General features: G+C 41.9%; 1 protein-coding gene across 1 annotated transcript in view; it reads left to right on the top strand.

Annotated features, from left to right (window-relative positions):
• Positions 1-20,308, top strand: part of ABCA13 (ATP binding cassette subfamily A member 13) — a 267,673-nt gene that overhangs the window by 22,974 nt on the left and 224,391 nt on the right. Inside the window, exons 5-10 of the mRNA XM_006136374.5 lie at positions 597-760; positions 2,085-2,209; positions 5,399-5,532; positions 11,578-11,742; positions 12,359-12,552; positions 19,114-19,241. Of these exons, the coding sequence (XP_006136436.4) occupies positions 597-760; positions 2,085-2,209; positions 5,399-5,532; positions 11,578-11,742; positions 12,359-12,552; positions 19,114-19,241 (910 nt within the window). The remainder of the gene's footprint in view (positions 1-596; positions 761-2,084; positions 2,210-5,398; positions 5,533-11,577; positions 11,743-12,358; positions 12,553-19,113; positions 19,242-20,308) is intronic.

The raw sequence follows: 20,308 nt of genomic DNA, 5'->3' as shown, positions 1-20,308 counted from the left end.
AGATCAAAGTGGGTCTGGCCCACGAAAGCTCATCATCTAATAAACCGTCTTGTTAGTCTTTAAAGTGCTACATTGTCCTGCATTTTGCTTCAACTACCCCAGACTAACACGGCTACATTTCTATCACTATTCCTTTTTGTGCAAGTGTTCTTGCACAAAAAGGTGTGTGTGTGGATACTCAACAGGGGTTTCTTGTGCAAAAAGAGCCTATCACAAAAAGCATTGTGCTCTGATGGCCATTCTGTGAATGGCCATCAGAACTTTCTTGTGCAAGAGTGTCCATGCAGTGCGGATGCTCTCTTGCGCAAAAGCACATTGCTTTTGCAATGTGCTTTTGAGGTGTGGACGCAATTTTGTGCAAGAACTTTTTGTGCAAGAATTATTCTGCAAAAAACTTCTTGCGCAAAAACCCTGCAGTGTAAACAAAGCCCATGAGTTGAAAAATGAGTGTATTCATTTTGGTGGTGATGTTCATTAATGCAACAGTACCTATCTATGGGTGGGGAAGAGGAGGCAGAAGACATCTGCTGTATTCTTCTCCCCACCCCCAATGAAATAATTGGGTCACATTTAACACACTTTTCTTAAAAATCAAGATGAATTTGAATGAAACTGAGGAGATGATTTCTGCATCTGAAAGCCTCCACGACCAACCTGATTTCTGGAACTTTCTGCATGTCCTACCACGGTTGCAGGCAAGCAACCTTTACAAAGAAGATGGAATACATGCTACAGCTCAGTTTCTGCAGACTATTAAAAAGTAAGTACAAAAATTCGGGTAATGTATTAAGAACTATTTGTGTTTTCTTTTGTTTCCATAGATCGATGTTTTTATTTAATTCATTGTTCTTCCCGTTTATATAATCAATAGCAAGATATAGGTTGGGATTGTCAGTGTTGGTCTCTCTTTGCTTGCATTACAGTCAATGAGAGCTTGACAGGTGACTCCAGTAGGAACAGAGACCAACACTTGCTCAGAAACCAACTCTGGGCCCTATTGCCACCTGATCTATTGATTGTGTTTTAATTATACTGATTGCTTAAGAACTGCAAATTGCTTATGAAAAATTGAGGCAGAATTCTGGACTGTCATCTTTTCTGTGCCGATCAGGAAGTGCACAACAGAATCTAGCCCATAGGGACTGTAGTACAAAATTTTCTAACACTCATTATCTCATGGTATCTCCTAGTCCAAACACCTGCCCCTCCAAGTTTGCAGGCGAACTATTTTTTTTAGCAAAGTACATCAACAGCTGATCAAATAAAAAAAAAAAATGGATTTTCATTGCGTAACAGCCAGAGGGTGGAAGAAGCTATAAGAAGTGTCACACAACATTTTGATGTGGATTCAATAAAAGTATCATATAATTAAATTTGTAGTGATATTAACTTCACAATTGAGTTGGTCAAAACTGGTATGTCTGAGAAATTGAGAGAAAAACAAAACAAATTATTTTGATGTAGGCAGTGTTGTAATCATGCTGATCCCAGGATATTAGAGGCGCAAGTTAGGTGAAGTAACATCTTGTATTGGACAAACTTCTGTTGGTGAGAGAGACAAACTTTTGAGCTATCCAGAGCTGCTCTTCAGGTCTGGGACATACAGTGAAAATGTCCCAGCTAAATATAAGGTTGTTTGCATAAATAGTTAACACGTATTTCAAGGCACCATTCAAGGTAAAGTGACCCATTTAGCATTCCCTTTCCCTCCCTCTGACTGGAGAGGTGTTAAACCAGGTTGTAGATTGTTGTAATAAGCCATAAATCTAGTGTTTCTAGTCAGTCCATGAATTTTAGTGTCCAGCAAAGTTATTAATTTAATCACTCAGGCTCATCTTTTGAAGGTGTTGTGGCAGGTTTTGCAAGATAATTGACAACCTCTAGATCTCCACCCCAAACCATCACCAAACTCATCTAAAACTGCATAAAGCAGAGCATTTCACAAACAACTCGATTTTTTGACAAAAAGTTGTTTCATCTGGCTCTACTTCACAATCCTTCCACTGCTTCCTCCAAAGAGAGTGTGTGTGTGTCTAATCTAACTATGCTTTGACAAGTGCATGTTTTTTCACTTTTGCATACAGTTCCTTCGCATCCCTGGAAGATTTAGATTTGGTTCCATCTACCCACATTTTCTACAAAGCAATGAATATGGGACTGAATATAACCATTACAGCACTGCGCTTGTTAGAAGACTGGAGCCTTGAAGGTAAATGAAAGCTGTGTGTGAATATTTGCTTGTTCTTCATTCATGGACTGAATTTGAAAGAGAAGGAGCCATTGGGAGGCTTCCTCTTGTGTAACCAGCGAGGCAAGATCCCACTTAGAGGGTAAGAGATGTGCGCTCCCAGGAGGCATACATAGTCTGTTCTTTAGGGCCGTGTCCAGACTCACCCTCTTACATCCATCCAGGCTCCATTCAGGAAAAAAAAGGTGGAAATCCCATTATTGAAATCATTGAGGTCTCATGGGACTTGAATGCAAGTTCAAACTTGCACTCAAGTGTTTTCTTGAACCATGGCCATTGCACAGCAAGCACTAGGCGAGCAAAAACTTCATCTGAGCAGGAAGCAGTGCATTATTTGGATTCATCCCTCACTGCTTTGGCCTACAAATGCAGGCTAGTGTTTGTGCTAGTTGAATGACTGACACCACTCTGTTTTTCTCCCACTTCTGGCTCCCCAGGGTAAGGTCAGGATTGTGATTGATTGGCAGAGCTGTATGAGGACAAACAAGTATTATTCGCTCTCCCTAGGTGAAACAGCCCACTCTGTACAGAAAAGCAGCCTAAGGCCCGTATTGACTCTTACATCCCACATATACCACCAAGGGGTACTTAGGTGGAATGCTGGTTCCCTATATAGGATTGAATTTCACTTAGTTGAACAGGCTGAAATCAATGCTACTGTTTTTCTCTTTCCTGTGCCCTAAACTCTGAAGTGTAGAAAATCCACATCCCAGAGCGTAAAGCCAACGGAAATCCCCATATAGACAGCACTAGGGCAACCTAGCTATGGCTCTTGGGGGGGTGGGGAGGGCTACCTATGCTGATGGAACAATTCTTTCTGTTGGAGCAGGTAGCATCTACAATGAAGAATTACAGCTTCAGTAGTGTAGTGGTGCCACTCTAGAGCTTTAAGTGTAGACAAGCCCTAAATCAGGATTTTAAGAGCGAAAATGTGGTACACAATCTGATACCCCAGAGTGCAGACATTGCATCTTCATTGAAATCTATTAGCACAATACAGTTCATTTACCCCTGAGTGATCTTTCATTTCAGCCCAGTTGCACACAGTTTCAATACTGCATGCTGAATTACACATGCTAATTCAGATAAACGACATGCTGCAGGGTCTGTTGTCACTCACTGCATGGGGGGCATCCCATCATCTGCTCGGCTGTTTACATCTGTTTTCAACATATGCCACATTTCAATATGTAACTAATCACTTTTATGCTTGCTTTAGTATGAGAGGCTGACTTCCACATCTGGCTCCATGCCCTAGGTAGGCTGAGCTGAAAGATTCACATGAGAGATGTGGCAATGTGGTTATTAAACTATTGAGATAAAAGTGGAGAAGTCAGTGTCTGTGATCTGTCTATCTAGGTGCTGTTTGAATACTGGAGTGAAAGGTGTTGGAAATAACTAAGATAGAAAAGTAGATTCTTGAAAGCTGGCTCTGACTTTGTTTGCAATTTCCTTTATTACTTAGTGCGAAGGACCTGGTGAATTATGGTCTTAAACCAGCTTAATCCTTCTCTCCGGTAGATAGCACTGTTAAATTATACAAGGAAGTCAAATCGTAAGTGTAACGGTGTCCAGCAAAGTTAAAAACATTTTTCCTTTTTAACTGAAATAATGTTGAGAAGACGAGAATGGAAAAGTGGAAAGAATCTAAGCGCAAGTGTTGTTCTAATGACTAGATTAGGGTGTATATAGATTTGAAAGGTACATAAAAAGCTTATTGGAAATGTTTAGAGATTGTGTACTGCTCAATCTGGCTAGATTCAGATGTAGGACACAGTGTGAAGACCTCAGGACAGACTCAATATGAAGGTTGCACAAAATATCAATTGAGTAAGAAACTTAAAATGCTGTGGGATTTATCCCGTTAGTTTAAATAAATTTCTGTAACCTCAGTTTCAAGATTCTCTGGTTCCAAGTAAATAACTTTGAATGAGAAAAGAGAAGAGGTGTCATGTTTGCCTGGAACCTAGATAACTTTGAGACTAAAATGAATCCTGTCACTAAGAGTACGTCTAGACTGTGTTGGTACTTCAGGTATCCCGAAATACCTCAGAATAGAAATGCCACGTGTTTAAAAGTGCCTGCTATTTCCGAAATAGCGGGTGTGGTATTCTGGCATCCCTGTAACCCTTGTTCCTTGAGGGTTAAGGGATTTGTTGGAATAGTGCCTTATTTTGAAATTTGGCACTGTCTACACAGTGCCAAATTTCAAAAAAAGCTCTTTCAACTTAAGCTTGGAATAAGCTACACAATTGCAAAGCGTAAATTGCAAAGCGTAAATTGCATAGCTTATTCTGACAGAAGGGTGCTGCCTAGATGCACCCTAAAATGATGGATATTTGAGAAATATTTTCCTCTAGATTTATATCCTGCAGTCTTGCATAAACTATGCTTTACTTAGGCGTATAAAAACCTGTGACATTTCCAAGCTCATGAGAGAATGTTGATTAAACACACTTGCGTTGATTTGTCTGTACTTATTGACTCTGTAAATGGGGGTGAATTAGTTATTTGGGCTCAAAGATAATTGACAGTAAACTAGTGCATTCCAAAGCATACAGTGGATCCCTGTTTGTTTCTTATCTGAAGTAGCATCTAACAACACATTTTTGGTAGGCATGAATGTTTACTATAGGTTGAAATGTTCAAAGCCAGTCAATCTTGGCACAACTCTGCTTCTTCAGAAGTCACCATGACTTCATTGGAAGCAGAGTTAGGCCATTGTAGAATACTTTTGAAAATTTGAGACTTTTTTGTTCTTATAATAAAAAACAGTTTCCATCCAAAATAATGAGGTACTCACAATAGAGGTAACCATTATTTTAAATCTAAGTTGAATGAAAATTATGAATAGTTCAAAAATATGAGGTCTGGCATCCTGGAGGACTGGTCATAAGTCATGAATACTATCCCAACTCTTCTTGGATAATGTAACAGCTCTGCATGATGTGTTTTTACTATTTGAGAAGAATCTTCTATACTGGCAAAATGGTATTGGCTACTAATACAATAGATCAATATTCAATAGATATAGTATTGGCTATGTACTGTTAGACTAACTCCACTCACGAGATTTCTAGTGAAATAGTGAGCATTCACTTTTTCTGTCTCCAGTGTGTAGGACATTTATAAGTTAATCTTTTCTTATAGGTCTTCATTACAACTTGACTCTTTGGGATTTGGTGTGGGATCCGCATGCAGTCAAAATGGAGCTTGAATCCAGATTTGGTTTAGATGATCTTCATATTGGAAAAATCTTGAACTATACCGCAGAATTAAATAAGGTAAATTTCTAAAAATGTCAACGGTCCTTTTTTGGTTTGTGTATATTTCATTTGTAACTAATAAGAGCAGTTGATGCCTATAGACACTAAAGCAGTATCTTTTGGGGGTAGTTGCTTAGCAGGCTTTGCCATGGAATAAAAGACAGCATAGTTTTATACTGGGTGAATCACACCAGACCTACATCAGTTTACAGCAGGGGTGGGCAATAATTTTTGGCAGGGGTCCGCTTCAAGATTTTGAAAAGTGTTTGAGGGCCACACTCTTCCAGAATATTAATGGAGGAATTCTAGGGTCTGGGATGGTGGTTGGGTGCAGAAGGGAGCTTGTGGTAAGGGATTGGGGTGAAAGAGGGAAAATGGGGTCTGGGAAGGAGGCAGTTGGACTTAGGGCAGGAGACTGGGATGCAGGATTTTGGGGTGTGACTTAGGATAGGAGGGGATTGTGATCTGGGGCAGGAGACTAGGGTGCCAGATCTGGGAGGGGTGCCAGATCTGAGGTGCAGGAGGGGGCCGAGGGTTGGGGAAGGGAGAGACTGGGGTGCCAGAGGCGGGCTCTGGTTGGGAGGTGCTTACCTGCAGGAACTTGAGGCAGACTGTCTGCTGCAGGCTGCTCCAGGTGTCTCCACTCCGGGCATAAGATGGAGGGGGCATTGAGGAGGAAAAGAAAGGCTTCCTACGCTGCCCCTGCACCCAGCAAAAATTCTCAGCTCTTATTGGCTGGAAACTGAGAGATTGGCCAATGGCAGCTAAGAGACTTTGCTGGGGGATGGGAACAGCATGAGAAGTCTCCCTCCTCTAGCCCCAACCATCCGGAACAGAGAACAACTGGCTTTTTAAAGTGTGAGCTGTTCTCTGCCTAAGGGTTCCAGCTTTTCTTGTGGGGAGGGGAGCAGCAGTGTGTGTACTTCCCCAGAAGCTGGATGCAGTATAGAGACTGGGGGCTGCCCCTTCCCCACGGGGGGTGGGGAGGGGAGGTTCTGGATTGCTAGCACAAGCTGGGGTCAGGGTGGTTCAGGGTTTGTGTGTTCAGGGAAATGGGCAAGGCAGGGCCGGGTGGGTGACCCTGCGTGTCCAGACCTGTTGGGGGTGGGATCCCATGGGGGCACCTCGCCTGCCTGCCAGGGACCCAGGGGCCAACGCAGCTTTGGGGTAGGGGGACCACCCACGTGTTTTCCACTGTTACTCAGCCACAGAGCTATAATCCGGGCAGCACTCACCCTCTTGTGCAGTAATTCTCAAACTTTTTGGTCCGTGGACCACCTAACCCAATGAAAAACTTTCTGTGGATCACCAGTTGCAAAATTACACCCGAGCCATTTTGCTAGAGCTGCAGCTAAGGAGACTAGTTTAATTTAAATTATTACACAGATTAAGTGTTTTAACTTTCTCATGTTAGTTTATCAAATTTCACAGTAGGACTCTTAGGGACACTTCACAGGCTACGAGACAGCCAGGGACTGTGCAGCATTGACACTAGAGCTGGTTATACAGGGGTCTCTCACCTGGTGCAGAGAAGCAGCTGGCCCTGGGGTGGGGGCATGGATCTTCTGCTCAGTGCTGAGATGCAGCCACCTCTGGGGCGGAGCTGTGTAAAAGGAGCTCTGAACAGTTGTTCAGTGGGTCTCAGGAAGAACTGTTGGATGATGCTGACCTCAGTTCCCTGATGTGAAGCTAAAGGGGTTGATGTTCTGTCTGCAGCTGGTGGTGGTGATGGGGGGGGGGGGTATAGTTTGTTAGAGCAGGGGGTGATTTCAGAGAAACAGACTGACTTGGGCGTCCTTGTCCTCTCTGAGAACAGGCCAGGCCTGCTCTCTCCTTGCATCAGTCCAGGGCTTTCTCTCTGTCCATCAGTCTGTACCTCTCTCCCTGGCATGGGTCAAGCAGTGAGCAGTCCCCAGGGTCTGCTCCTTTCACAGCCTTGCCTGTGGGGCAGGTCACACTTTACCATGTGCCCCCAGGTCCTATGATCACTGAGCCTGACCCCATCACACCCCAGTCCCCCATTACTGCTTCACCCCAGCCCCCACTTCCCCTGCCCCTGGCTCCCACTCCTCCACCCCTCCCATGGGGGTGGGGGTCCCAGCTCTGTGTGGGGTGGGTCCCTGTGCCATTCATGGTGGGAGTAGGGAGCCAGGGCAGCTCTCAGGGGCATCAGGGGTGGCCTCCCCCACCCCATTGCTTCCTTTTTGCCCAGCCTCCCCACTGCCTCATCACCCCCCAACCCTCAACACCCCAGATCCCCCCATGCCCATTTCGCATGGTGGTGGCTATTTGGGGATGTCCCTGGTCCTGGGACTGAGCAGCAGTGGTGCACATGCAGGGCCGGGACCTCAATCTTGTGGCTCTGTGCAGAGTCCCTGTGCTGCCTGGTGGAAACAGGCAGGGAGCTGGGACAGCTCTCGGGGCAACAGGGGAAGACACCCCCAGTCTCCCTCATGCCCGGGGGCTGGGGCAAGCAGAGTAGCAGCAGGGTGCATGTGGGGGTAGGGCCTCAATCCCATGTCGGAGGGCTGTTCTTGCTCGGCATGGGGTCCCTGTGCTGCCTGGTGGGGGTTGGTGAGGAGTGGGGTGGCTTTCAGGGACACTGGGGGTGGACGTGAGTGGGGAGTTGGGTCTGGTTGGGGTTTCCTTCACCTCCCCAACCCTGCGCCCAGAAGCTAGAACTGGTGCTGCAAGCCTCGCAGCTGAGCATGTTCCCGATTGCATGGGGGAAGAGAGGCTGAGCTCCTGCCACAGACTCCACGTGCCACTCAAAATCGGCTCACATGCCACTTAGTGCTGTACATTGCCAACTCCTGTACTATAGACTGATATATTGTATCATGAGCTTTCATGGGCAAAACCCAGTTCTTCAGATGAGATGATCTTGAGTGGAGCAAAAAGGGGGACCCTCAGAATAAGAAGGGAGAGGGAGAAAAAAATTACCTGTGAATTGTCATCCCGGTGCTAATGAGTCTAATCAAGTGGGCTGGAAGAGACCCATACTTAGCTTTTGATGTCAACAGGGTGTTGAATGTAAGGAAAGCTAGTTTTATATAATAACCAGTGAACCAGTTCAAGTCTTTGTGTAAGCCAAGGGAGACGGTGTCAAATTTGCATATAAAGGTCAATTCTGAATTCTCTTTCTCTAATTGGCTTGTGAAATTCCTTTGTAGAAGAATGGCTAATTTCATCACCTACAGCCACCAGCTCAAACCCCTCCAATGCATCAATGACAATCTACAACCTGTCTTGGAAAACGATCTCTCACTTTCACAGGCCTTGGAAGACAGGCCAGTCCTTGCCTACAGAGAACCCCCTAGCCCAGGGGTGGGCAATCAAATGGCAGCAGTTCACCATGATTAGTCCCTGATGGGCTGCCGCTGCTATGCTTACCGGTGCCTCCGTAGGTATCAGATGATTGCAGCTCTCATTGGCTGTGGAACACCATTTATGGCCAGTGCGAGTGGCAGGAAGTGGCATAGACCGGGACGCTGCTTACCACTGCTCACGTTGGCCACAAGCAGTGATTTGTGGCAGTGAGAGCTGTGATCATCCAATACCTGCAGAGATGCAGGTAAACACAGTGTTGGGGGCCTGACAGGGATTAATTCTGCGGAATGGATTTGGCTCACGGGCCAGAATTTGTCCATCCCTGCCCTAACTTGAAGCAAATTCTTTCCAGCAACCTCAGATGCACTCACCCAGGAACCTACCCCTGCAATTAACTGCATTGTCAACTCTGTCCTCACATCTGTACCAGCAGTACCATCACAGGATCTAACCACAGAAGCCACAGCAGAGGCTCATACAACTACACCTCTTCTAATGTGATCTATGCCATCAAGTGCCCCTTTGCCATGTATATTGGCCAAACCCGACAGTCTCTACGAGAAAGGACTAATGGACACAAACCAGATACTCGAAATGGTAACACACAGAAACCAATAGGGGAACATTTTAACCTGCCTGGGCACTCATTAATGGGCTTAAAAATAGCTATTATTTTACAAAGGAATTTGTTTTTAAACCTTTTTATAGTTAGAGAGCAAACACTTAAACATTACTTTAGATTAGAACATGGGATACAGATATTATAAGTAAGATGAACACACATATCCCATAAAGTCTAAACACATTCTTATAACTCTAATATATATTATAATAAAACTAACAGATATGCAAGCCGTACTGGTTTCCAGCTGTGCATTTATCAGTGTTTAGTGACGCCCATAGGCCTTGATGTGAGCTGGCTCCTGCTCTGTCACGGTCACAGTGCAAACTCATCATGATATGATATTGGCTCAGAAGAACCCTGAGCTCTGTTACTGCAGTTCTGAAGAGAAGGGAAGGACTAAAGGTTTGGTTCCCATAAACTTTCAGATTAAATCCTGAATTTGAAGCTCTCTACATTCACCGACTGTTAATATTTGTTCATGCACTTTGGACTCTAGCTTCTCTGTTTTCAGAAGAAATGCAAATATAATGCCTTCAAGTTAATTCACTTGCTAATTTATTTGATCCATTTAATGTGATGTAAACTTCAGGGACCAAATAATTGTAATTAAAATAACAGCTCCCCCCTTCGCTGGTATACATTTTGATTGCATTCGGTGGGTATTGTTTAGTAGTTTAATCTAGGAGGTTGCCACTTAATTAAAGAAGGTTAAAATCCTGAATGAAAGAGAAGAAAATGAGTCCAAAGATGCGCAATAATAAAGATTGACTGACTACAATTCAGTTGCGTTAAACAGACACTGTCAATGTTATAAATGCAGCCATGTATGCCGTGGTCCTGGGTAGACAGTGATAAGAACAGATTTGACTTCAAAAAGAGGACATTTGTTTTTTGTTTGAAATGAACCCGAGTGAAGTGGGTCTACATAGTTTCTGTTCTACTGCCAGACCAGTAAACTGGTGATGAGCAGAGTCCTGTGCAGATACCAAATGTACGTCTGTGGATATAAATCAGATAACCATGGAGCTACGGGGCAGCCATTGACATAAAGCTATTCCTAGCAATGTAAAACTGGTACAGCTGTTAAGTCTACCCCTTGAGCATAAGGGACAAGTTGGTAAGTAAGAGGTGAACAGCAGTTACTGGTGAATCACTGTAACTAGCAGAATTTAGAGCAGCTGAGTGAGACTATGATGTTTGGGCCCTCTATAGGTAAAATAACTGAAAACATTGTCCTTACACTGCTAAGTTGGCATCCGTGCTGATTGTGCTTAACCACAGTGGCAAAAGCAGTATGTTGGGCTGTTGCTTGCAGGAGCCAGTGCCCCAGGTGGGCAGCTCGCCCATCATGGTTGTACTGCTCCTTCAGCCTTACCATTGATGTGGACACCAGGGTCACTGGCAGCTATCCCTGGTCACATTAGCATATACAAGCTTAGGCACCTTTTAGAACTGTGTCTACTATGTCTGCATTGCTTTGATACATCAGAATTTCAAACAGCAGATTACAAGATGACAGGATGAGATAGTGTGTACAGAGTGATTTGAAATGGTATTATTAAGAAATAGAGGAATTTTAACTGAGAACGTTTGGCAGCCTTTGCAAGCTGCGAACTACAGTGTATAACAACATTTAAACTAGTAATTAATCCTACAAAAATCACAGCCTAATACATCACTGCATGCGATGCCTTATTTGCCTCAGTAAATTTTGTAGTCACACTAGTGTAGCTATTCTGATGCAAAAATTCCTGTGGACATATGCTGCACTGGTATAAAATGGGTCTCATATCCGTATGATTTATTTGGTTTCCAGTTACACAAATGCAAAGTTCCCTGATGTAGAACGGACCAGAAGTGTGCACCACTGTGTAGTGGATAATGAGTTTTTTGGGTTTTCCTGTCAGAACAGGCAGAGTACATTTGCAGTCTCTATCACAAATCAATAGATTGTGATAATTGGCTTTGTTCTTCCTGAAAACAGCTCAATGGCTCTGTTCTCTCTCCTCCCTCTCCTCCCCCCCCCCCCCCAGTACAAGTAAGTTGATACAGGGGATAATACTGAGTGGCTATCTGACGTGCTTGTCATTTGCTTTTGTCACTGCCAGATTCCCACGGAAGGCACACTGGAGCAGTTTGTGTGTTCAGTCCTGTCCAATGTGTCAGAAGTTGAAGCTCACAAAGTGGATAATGAGGGAGGCTGTATCCCCGCGTGGCTTGAGACCAAAGTCTATCTTGTTCGTTCTGTCAACAAGATCAAACTCTACATGCAGGTATGCTTAAACAGGACAGCTGATAGAATGTGTATTTTGCTTATATATTGTTAGTCAGTCATTAGCCATTCTTGAGCTATATTCAAGACCAGAGGCTGACAGTGTTCTGTTTTTAAAAATGGTATACTGCACAGTTAGCATTGAGTCCTTACAAAGGAAATATAATTGGAAATCTTGTTTGTTTAGCTTTTAGTTAGCCAAAAGGGCAGCCACTGATATAAAAGCGATCCCCAGCAATGTAAAGGTGTTATAGCTGCTAAATCTATCTCCTTAAGCATAAGGGGCAGGTTGGTAAGTAAGAGGCGAATAGCAGTTGCTAGTGAATCACTGTAACTAGCAGAATTTAGAGCAGTTGAGTCAGACCAAGATATTTGGGCCCTCTGTGTGTAGAAGCAGGTAAAATAACTGAAAACATTGTATGTACCCTGCCAAGTGGGCATCCATGCAGATTATACTTAACCTCGGTATGAGTCATTAGAGAAAACTTTCACTGTACATTGTAGCATAAGAGGAAGAAAATCTGGTTAATGTTGTAAAGAATGTCTGTGTTTTTCATAATGGGGAAATCTTCATTCTTATAATAAAGCAAATTTTGTTTCTCCTTTTAATGTGCTAGCTATTTAAGCAGTGGTTAAGCAGCAGCGAGCTCCAAAAATTCTTTTTTGAACTTGGAAGAAGCATGGCTGATCTTGTGTCTCAATATCCAGATGACCATGAAGCCCGGAAAATTATTTCAGCAATAAATATACTTCTGCAACATGTGCATGAGGAATTGGAACCAAAATATTCAGAAGGAAAATCCCAGCACATGTAAGTTTTATATTTCCATTTTCAGTATTTGCTACTGAATATAGCACTATATTGATTTTTACTTGAACAGAACAAGTGTCAACTGTGATAATTTGAGCACAGTACCTTAGTAAACTGTTGGCTCTTACACAGACTCCTCCAATATTTGTAAACAAGCTGTACAAGAATATTAATTTGGGCAAAGAGGATAGAAAAGAAAATGGCTCAGTGAATTTATGCAGAGTCTGATTAGAATAATAGAAATGAAGGTCCCACACTGGATTAAATATAACTAGATCATCCTTGACAGATGGTTTTTGAGCCCTGTTATTGTAACACAGGCTGAAAAAGCTACTGATGCTATAATGATTTGATTTTCATAGTCCCATTGGCGTGTCTGGTGTTTTACAGACAACTACTATAACACTGACAAATCCTTGTTCTAGGGAGTTTTAGGACTGAGCTTGTAAGGGAAAGGCCAAATCCTAAGAGCTGTTGAACACCAGCAATTCCCATTGACATTATGGAGAACTGTGGATGTTCAGTATTGGACCAGAATAGAAAAGTGTGGCGGAACAGATATGGGACAAGGAAGTTGGGAGAGAGAGGCCAAGGGGATACAGTGGTAGACTAGAAGAGATAGGAGGGACATGTTGGAAAAAGAGAGAGTTGAAGGATAAGATAAGGAGTAGAGTTTCCCAGTGTGTGATATCCTTATTCTTCCTGAAGGAATTGGCAAGAACCTGTTAGAGCGCTAAGGGAGTGGGGTGGTGGAATAGGCTTAAGGAAGGTAAGTGTCAGAGTTTTGTATGCATCCAATTTAATGAGCTGTTTATCAAGAAAGAAGGCCAAGTTTAAGAATTGCTATGGAAGTCCAGAACAGAGTGTGTATTCAGATTGTCAAAAATATGAAAATTGGAGGGAAGGAATCAAGAGTAGAGGCAGATGAATCTCTGGCAGGTCAATAGGGGGCTCAGCCTACAGGGAAGGCCAGAACACTGACAAATTGTATTTTGTGGAAGGATTGTCTATTACATCTAGGGAGAGAGAGGTATTGAAACATATTTTAAAGTTTAGTTTGATAGCGAAAGAGGTTTTAAACCCTTCATCACACAGGTAAAAGTCCTCACCATTCATTTAATATTTACTTCAAATCCTGGCTGCCAGACAGCTTTTCCTCAGTACTGCTGCCATCCCCGCTTCAGTGTTACCCGTCTTCAGTCTCCTGGCTGTGGTCACTTGACTGCAGCATCTCAGTACACTCTTTCACTTGCATTCAGCACTGAGTTGGACAGAGCTGCATTTGCCATTGATCGGTCTCATGTTAAATGTCTGAGTCTTCTGTCAACGATCAAATTAGGGTCAAATCAGGATCTTAACTGGTTAATGAGTATTCACATCTCCACCCCAAATGCTGTTAATGACCCACTTCTATCCTGACTTGATTAGCTTCATTTAACATAAGCAACTTCTTCCTTATATACACCCCTGCTTCTATAACTTCCACTCAAATTCATCTGATGAAGTGGGTTTTACCCACAAAAGCTTGTGCCCTAATAAATCTGTTAGTCTCTGAGGCTACATCTATAGTGCACAGTTATTTTGGAATTAGCTATTCCGGAATAGTTATTCGTAAATAGCTTATTTTGAAATAGCATATCTACACTGCAAGGAAGCCTCAAAATTAGTCCGAGACAGGCTTCCCTAATGTGGATGTGATGTATTGATTTAGAGTCCCAGGAGGAACAACTTAGAATGGCCCTGGTGAAAGGCTATTTCAAAATAGCAGAAGTGGAGCGTCTACACATGCCTCATTTCGAAATAGCTATTTTGGAATAGGCGTTATTCTTTGTGGAATGAGGTTTACATAAGTCAGAATAAGCCATCCGTTATTTTGAAATTATTTTAAAATAATGGAATTTCTGTGTAGATGTTCACATAGTTCTTTCGGAATAACAGCTGTTATTCCGAAATAACTTTGCTATGTAGACACATCCTAAGGTGCCACAGGACTCTTCATTGTTTTTGAGTCCCCTGTGTTATACTTAGGCATCAGCAGTTAGTGCATCAAGACAAACTCTAAGTGAGAACAGTGGTAATTAGCCTAGGTTTCAGGATTGAAGGAGTTTGCCCATGATGACTCCAGGCACCACAACTGCTGCCAATTATATGGTAAATCCTTCAGGCCATCACCAAATTGCTCTTCCATATACTGAAATGTGGCTTCACTGGCTGTTACTTGGGGGAACAGAAACCTTTTGTTAGACAAAGAGAATCTCTCCACTGGATAATTATTTGCATTGTTCCTAAAGTTTTCACAACAAAATTCAAGTGGGATCCCCATAGAAGCTTATTAGGAATTGCTTGCTCGGTCACTTGGTATCCACTGGCACTGGTCTCTTACCATGGAAATATAGAGGTGCCTCTACTGATGGTCCCTTTTGGGACCTCCAGAATGGAAGATAGATCATCCTTCTAATTAAGGTCTTGAAAAAGTGTCAGTGTTAAATCATCCATGTGCCCTGTGTTAATCATCTGTAAATCACTTTTAATCTATGTAAGTAAGCACCTTTGTTTTTAGTTTAAACAATTTTTACTGAAAAATGTCCTAGTTTTACAAAAAGTATTTTTTTCTGATATTTTACCGTACATCTGTATCATTCAAAGATAGAAACATATTTTTAATTTGGAAAATACAGTATATTGCATGAGAGTTACATATCATGTAAACACATTAGACTATATGCATAGCTGCCTGATGAATAAAGCTATATGTTAATAAAGACACACAATACACAAACAGGCATGCATATAAGCTCTGAAATGCATGCACATCTGAATGTACTGATGATTCGTACTCCTACTATGTACACATTTCAAGTTAACAGATAATTGTTAAAGATCTGACACATTAAAATGGGAAGAACATGAAAAATCAATATTTCTGAATTATGTTTCAAACACAAGGAAGTATTTGAAAGGTTAAGAAAAAAAGCAAGAGAAAAAACATGAAGCTGAATGTATGTACTGCAAATGGTGTGATCCAATTATTAAATGTAAATATTTATAGGTGAGTAGTTCTAAGTCTACAACAGGAAACTGTTTATTCAAATAAACATTTTATTTGAGGATTAGAGATGTATGGTTTTCTTAAACTCAGAGGTGGTATTGTGTTTTGAGTTCTGCTTTAGCTCTGCAGCTAACCATATTCACTTCAGTTAATCAAAGCATTAATCTATTAAATACATTTTCCCCATCCTTCTGATATTTATCCCCCAAAATAAATTTTGTTTTAGTTATTGCAATAAGCAGTAATTATGTTCCAAGAACAATAAAATAAAATAAACTGAAAATGAAGGGCACTATCTATGAGTTTCATAGCTCAATTCCCCAACCTGGCACTTTGAGTGTAGAAATGGGGACCGGCTAACAGAATAAACTCATTAAGAACCTGTCTCTATAACTCCCAGAGACAAACTTGTTTCCCTGAGATCCAGAAAGAAAGACGATCAGCTTGCTACCACCACCAAATGCCAATAAAAATATAAAATAAACCCTTTTCCAGGGAAGAGATCACTTGGAATCTCCTCCTAGAGGCAAAGCTTCCCCTCCTGCCCCAGCCTCCATTTTGCCTGGAGTTGGGAAAACAGAAATAATCTGCAGAGAACAATGGGGCTCTGCTCCTCCCGGGTAACTTAGGCACGTAGGTTTAAGGAGACAAAAATCAACCAATATTAGTTAACCAAAACAAAAAGAAAACACTTTTATTATTAAAACAAGACTACTGTTGCGAGCATAGTAAATGACTGGGTGTAAAAAGCCACCGAGAGAAATAGACTCAGGGAGAATCCCTGGGCTGTAATTCTTAATTACAAACTTGAAAAACAATTAATCAGCTCGGACATGATTTCCAAACCCCCAAACAAGCAAACAGTAAAGCCAGACAGACTATCTAAACGTTTCCCTACTTATACATTTCAAGGAGTCTGTTTCTGGGAGAGACCATGTCTCCTGCTACCTGGGGAAAAACTGCCCTGACGTAAACCAAAGGAAGAGGGGGGGAAAAACCCTCTCTTTGTTTGAAATTCCCTATCTGCATTTCATTGGCTGAATGCCCAAAGCTCCCTCCCTCAGGTGCATTTCCAGAGTTGCTTAACCTTTTCCTCACTCTCCATGTAAGTTAGACTCACCTTTCCAGCTCCTATTCATGACCATGAGGAACTGCTGAGTGCCTGACATTAGTACCACTATTTGAAGTACTATTCCTTTCATTGTGAAAATAATTTTGTGTGTGTACACAGATGAAATCAAATTGTTTTTTATTTTATTCTCTCATGAAATAGCTTCATTATTCTAAATCAGAAGAAGTCAAGAGATGGGTTGCCAGACACTTTGGAATGGACCTCAAAGATATATGGAATCAAGTTCCCTTGGACTTTGTGTAACCTAGGGCAATTCATTGGGGTCTCAGTGCCTTAGTTCTCAATCTGTAAAATGGGACTGCAGATTGAACATTTCTAGTCTGGCTCTCTTGGGACCTTACTGGTGCCAAACCTGAAAATTTGCCGAACCACAGGAGGTCAATATTGCCTAGCAGCATTACCACCACTTCCACTGCTTCCTGGCTCTTAGAAGACATTTAGGGGTAAATTAGAGCTAAATAGCAGCACAAAACACTGAGAGCCAGAACTGGTGGCCGTTAACAAACTTTATGGGACTGTGGGAAACTTGGCCACACTCATGATGCGGTACCTGGCTAACTAAAACCATGCCAGATCACAGATGTTGCTGGACCAGAGAGTGCTGTGCTAGAGATGTTCAACCTGTAACAGTTCTTCCCTACCTACAGGGAAACAAATTCAAGATTATGAGGTACTCAGATACTAAGGTACCTGCTGCTGCTCCTCTTGTCCAGCATATGTGGTTGTGCCCAATATTAGTCAAAGAGGTTTGTGTGTGTGTTTTTAAATAACAAAAGTTAACCACAAACAGACCTCACTCTCAACTCCATATCTTCCTTCCCCAAACTTCAGGTGACACCCAGTTAAGAGTCTCTGGCACTCTAGTTTTGCTCCTTTCTTAGAGCTGCAGTCTTGGGTTTTTTTCCTTGAGCCCTTTGATACAGGGACCCATAAGTAGCATGGTTTTGCTCTCCAGGGTTCTGCCTATCTCAGTCCTTTCTCTCCCCAGCTGCCTCGTAGCATCCCTTTATAGGCCCAGGTGTAGCCCAACCTCTTTAACTAGCTCACATACTTCTGTCCAGGGCAGTTTGGCTCAGGCTAACCAGAGACCAGCTACCTTGTGACAAGGCCGTTAAAGAATTGTGAGAGACTTTTTTCTTCTTTCTCTTTTGACCCAAAAGGTAGATTGCAAAAGTTGTTTTTTTTTTCTTTTCTTCGCTTATTGTTTCTGAAACTTGTGTATTTGCTAGACCACCACCGAATGTATGGTTCTGTAGCTGGAATGAGGCCATGAGGCAAAGGAATTCATTTTGACATTCACCCGATAAAGCGGTGATTAGCTTGAATAATCACATTAGCATTCCAATTAATCTTCAAGCACTGATTTTTGTTCTGTTTGGGTGTCTTTAGAGGCGTAGTAAGGATTGTTTTTCAGCTGTTAGTTTTAAATGTTTTAGATCAGACCATTATATTGTCTCAAACTATAAATAATCTGAAAATGAACCCTCCTGCTGAAAAAATTGTGTTACATTGAAATGATGCACCTAAAACAGATTTAACAAAACACTTAGGCTCTTCCGGAAGACTCATTGAAATTAATGATACTGAAGCATGTGCTTAACTACTTTGTGGAATTGAGGACTGAATCTTTAAAATTATACACAATACCACATGCAAGTTTGATATTGCAAACACAAACAAGTAGTTCCATAGACTTCAATGGGACTACTCACATGAGAGATTAGCACATAAGTGTATGCAGGGTCAGGTTAAAAATCTCTTGTTTCAATTATGCAGGTTCAATAATAAAAGGAACAGCACTTACCCTGAGATTCCTGAGTAATGCATGCAACACTGCAAACAGAATATACTGAAATATCAAGTATTTCTTCCTATTCTTCTAGACCAAAAGCATTATTTTCTTATGTCAGTCTGTCACAAGGCTAGCTGAAGCTTTTTTGAATTCTAATCCTCTCCTCCATGGTATTAGTAACCTCACACAGCTTGGGGTCACCTGAAATTGTTATTAGCTTATTCTCTACCCTGTTATCCAAGTCATTAATGAAAACACTGAAAAGTGCCTGACTCAGGCCTGCTGGGCTTCCCAAGATAAGTCCTCCAGGTTTGACAGTGAACCATTGGTGGCTATTCTTTGATTACTGATTTTCAATTAGCTGTGCCACCCACCTTATAATAATTCCTTGTAGAACACATTTCCCTAGGTTTTGGGGTGGGTTTTTTTGTGGGACTGCCAGAAGCCTTCCAGAACTGCAAACGCAAACATGATAGGAATATGAATAGGTATGAATGCACTACAAAAATCAAGTCATTCTACAGTACTGCATCCTCCTGGGTGACCTGTTGTACTTTCTATTCTCTTTTTCTTTCTTTTTGCCTACAGAGTCCTGTGTCTGGAGAAACTGCGGACTGTAATTCAGAAGTTGCCTCAGTGTCCCCTTGTGAAGAGATTGCTTCTGGTAGATGGAGCCATAAGGAATGTAATAATGCAAAAATTATATTTCACTAAAGGTAAAGCTGTGCTGTGGTTACTTGTCACTAGCTCTCAAATGGCTGCCAGGGCATTGATCAATAGCACTTACATCTAGGAAATCATTCAGACTGTGAACTACATTCCACACTAATATATTTCCAGTGTCTCTAGAGTTTTTCACATTTCATTCCTTCCACCCATATACACATTTTCATTCTAAAAGCTCAGTAAGCAAGCAACTGTATAGCTCTACCAGTAATCTGTATTCATCCTGATGAACAGATGCCTGTGTAGTAGTATATGCTCTATTTTTCCCCTAGGATTTAATTTATGCAGATATAAATAATTGTATAAAATATGTCCTGTCTCCTACAAATGTGGACCTGAGCAATATCTCCAAATCTGTACAATTTTGTACTTGGTGAAAGTTTTGTGCTTTGATCCTGGTCTACAGTGTGTTACTGGGTTCCTGCCAGCATAACTATCTCAAAACCACAGATATGAACACACATGATGGGTTTAGATCAGGATTCAGCTCTGACCTTTGTGGCTTAGCCCCATCTTTATTGTTTTACAAGTATTCACCTTGTCAGTGGCCTGTATCCGATAACTGTTTCTCATTGCCCATACTATGTGAACGTTCCAGATTTGGAGTATTTCCTTTATGACAGTAAATAGCCATGTTAGGACTGTGTTTTCAGATGACGTTACATTAGTCAGTTTTAAATGCTACACTAATTGATCACCTTTCACTATGTGTGAAGTGCAGCTCTACTTTGTAAAGTGACTGTAAAATGTGTATAATTATACTGTCTCAATGACTTCCAAATGACATGTGCTCAGTTTACATATAAAAGTGTTTGCAAAATCAAGCACTGCATCCAGAGTCATGGTTCCTTCTTGTGCACTATCACCAAGTACAGAGGTTTTACAGGTCACATGATGGCCTCCGTGACAATAGTTGCTATTTCTTCAAATGATCACATCTGTGATATCCCTGTTCCCATTCCCATTAGTGGTTTTGTAGTGGGCCTATAACTGAAATTCAGTACACTGTGCTCTTGCTAATTTACAAGAAACAAGCAGCAGGTCTGACAGCCATTGT

Source organism: Pelodiscus sinensis, chromosome 2 (assembly GCF_052426305.1).
Source record: "Pelodiscus sinensis isolate ZL-2025 chromosome 2, ASM5242630v1, whole genome shotgun sequence".
In the NCBI taxonomy this organism is placed as follows: domain Eukaryota; kingdom Metazoa; phylum Chordata; order Testudines; family Trionychidae; genus Pelodiscus; species Pelodiscus sinensis.
Note: the sequence above shows the minus strand (reverse complement) of the source record. Positions and strands in the feature narration are given on the sequence as shown.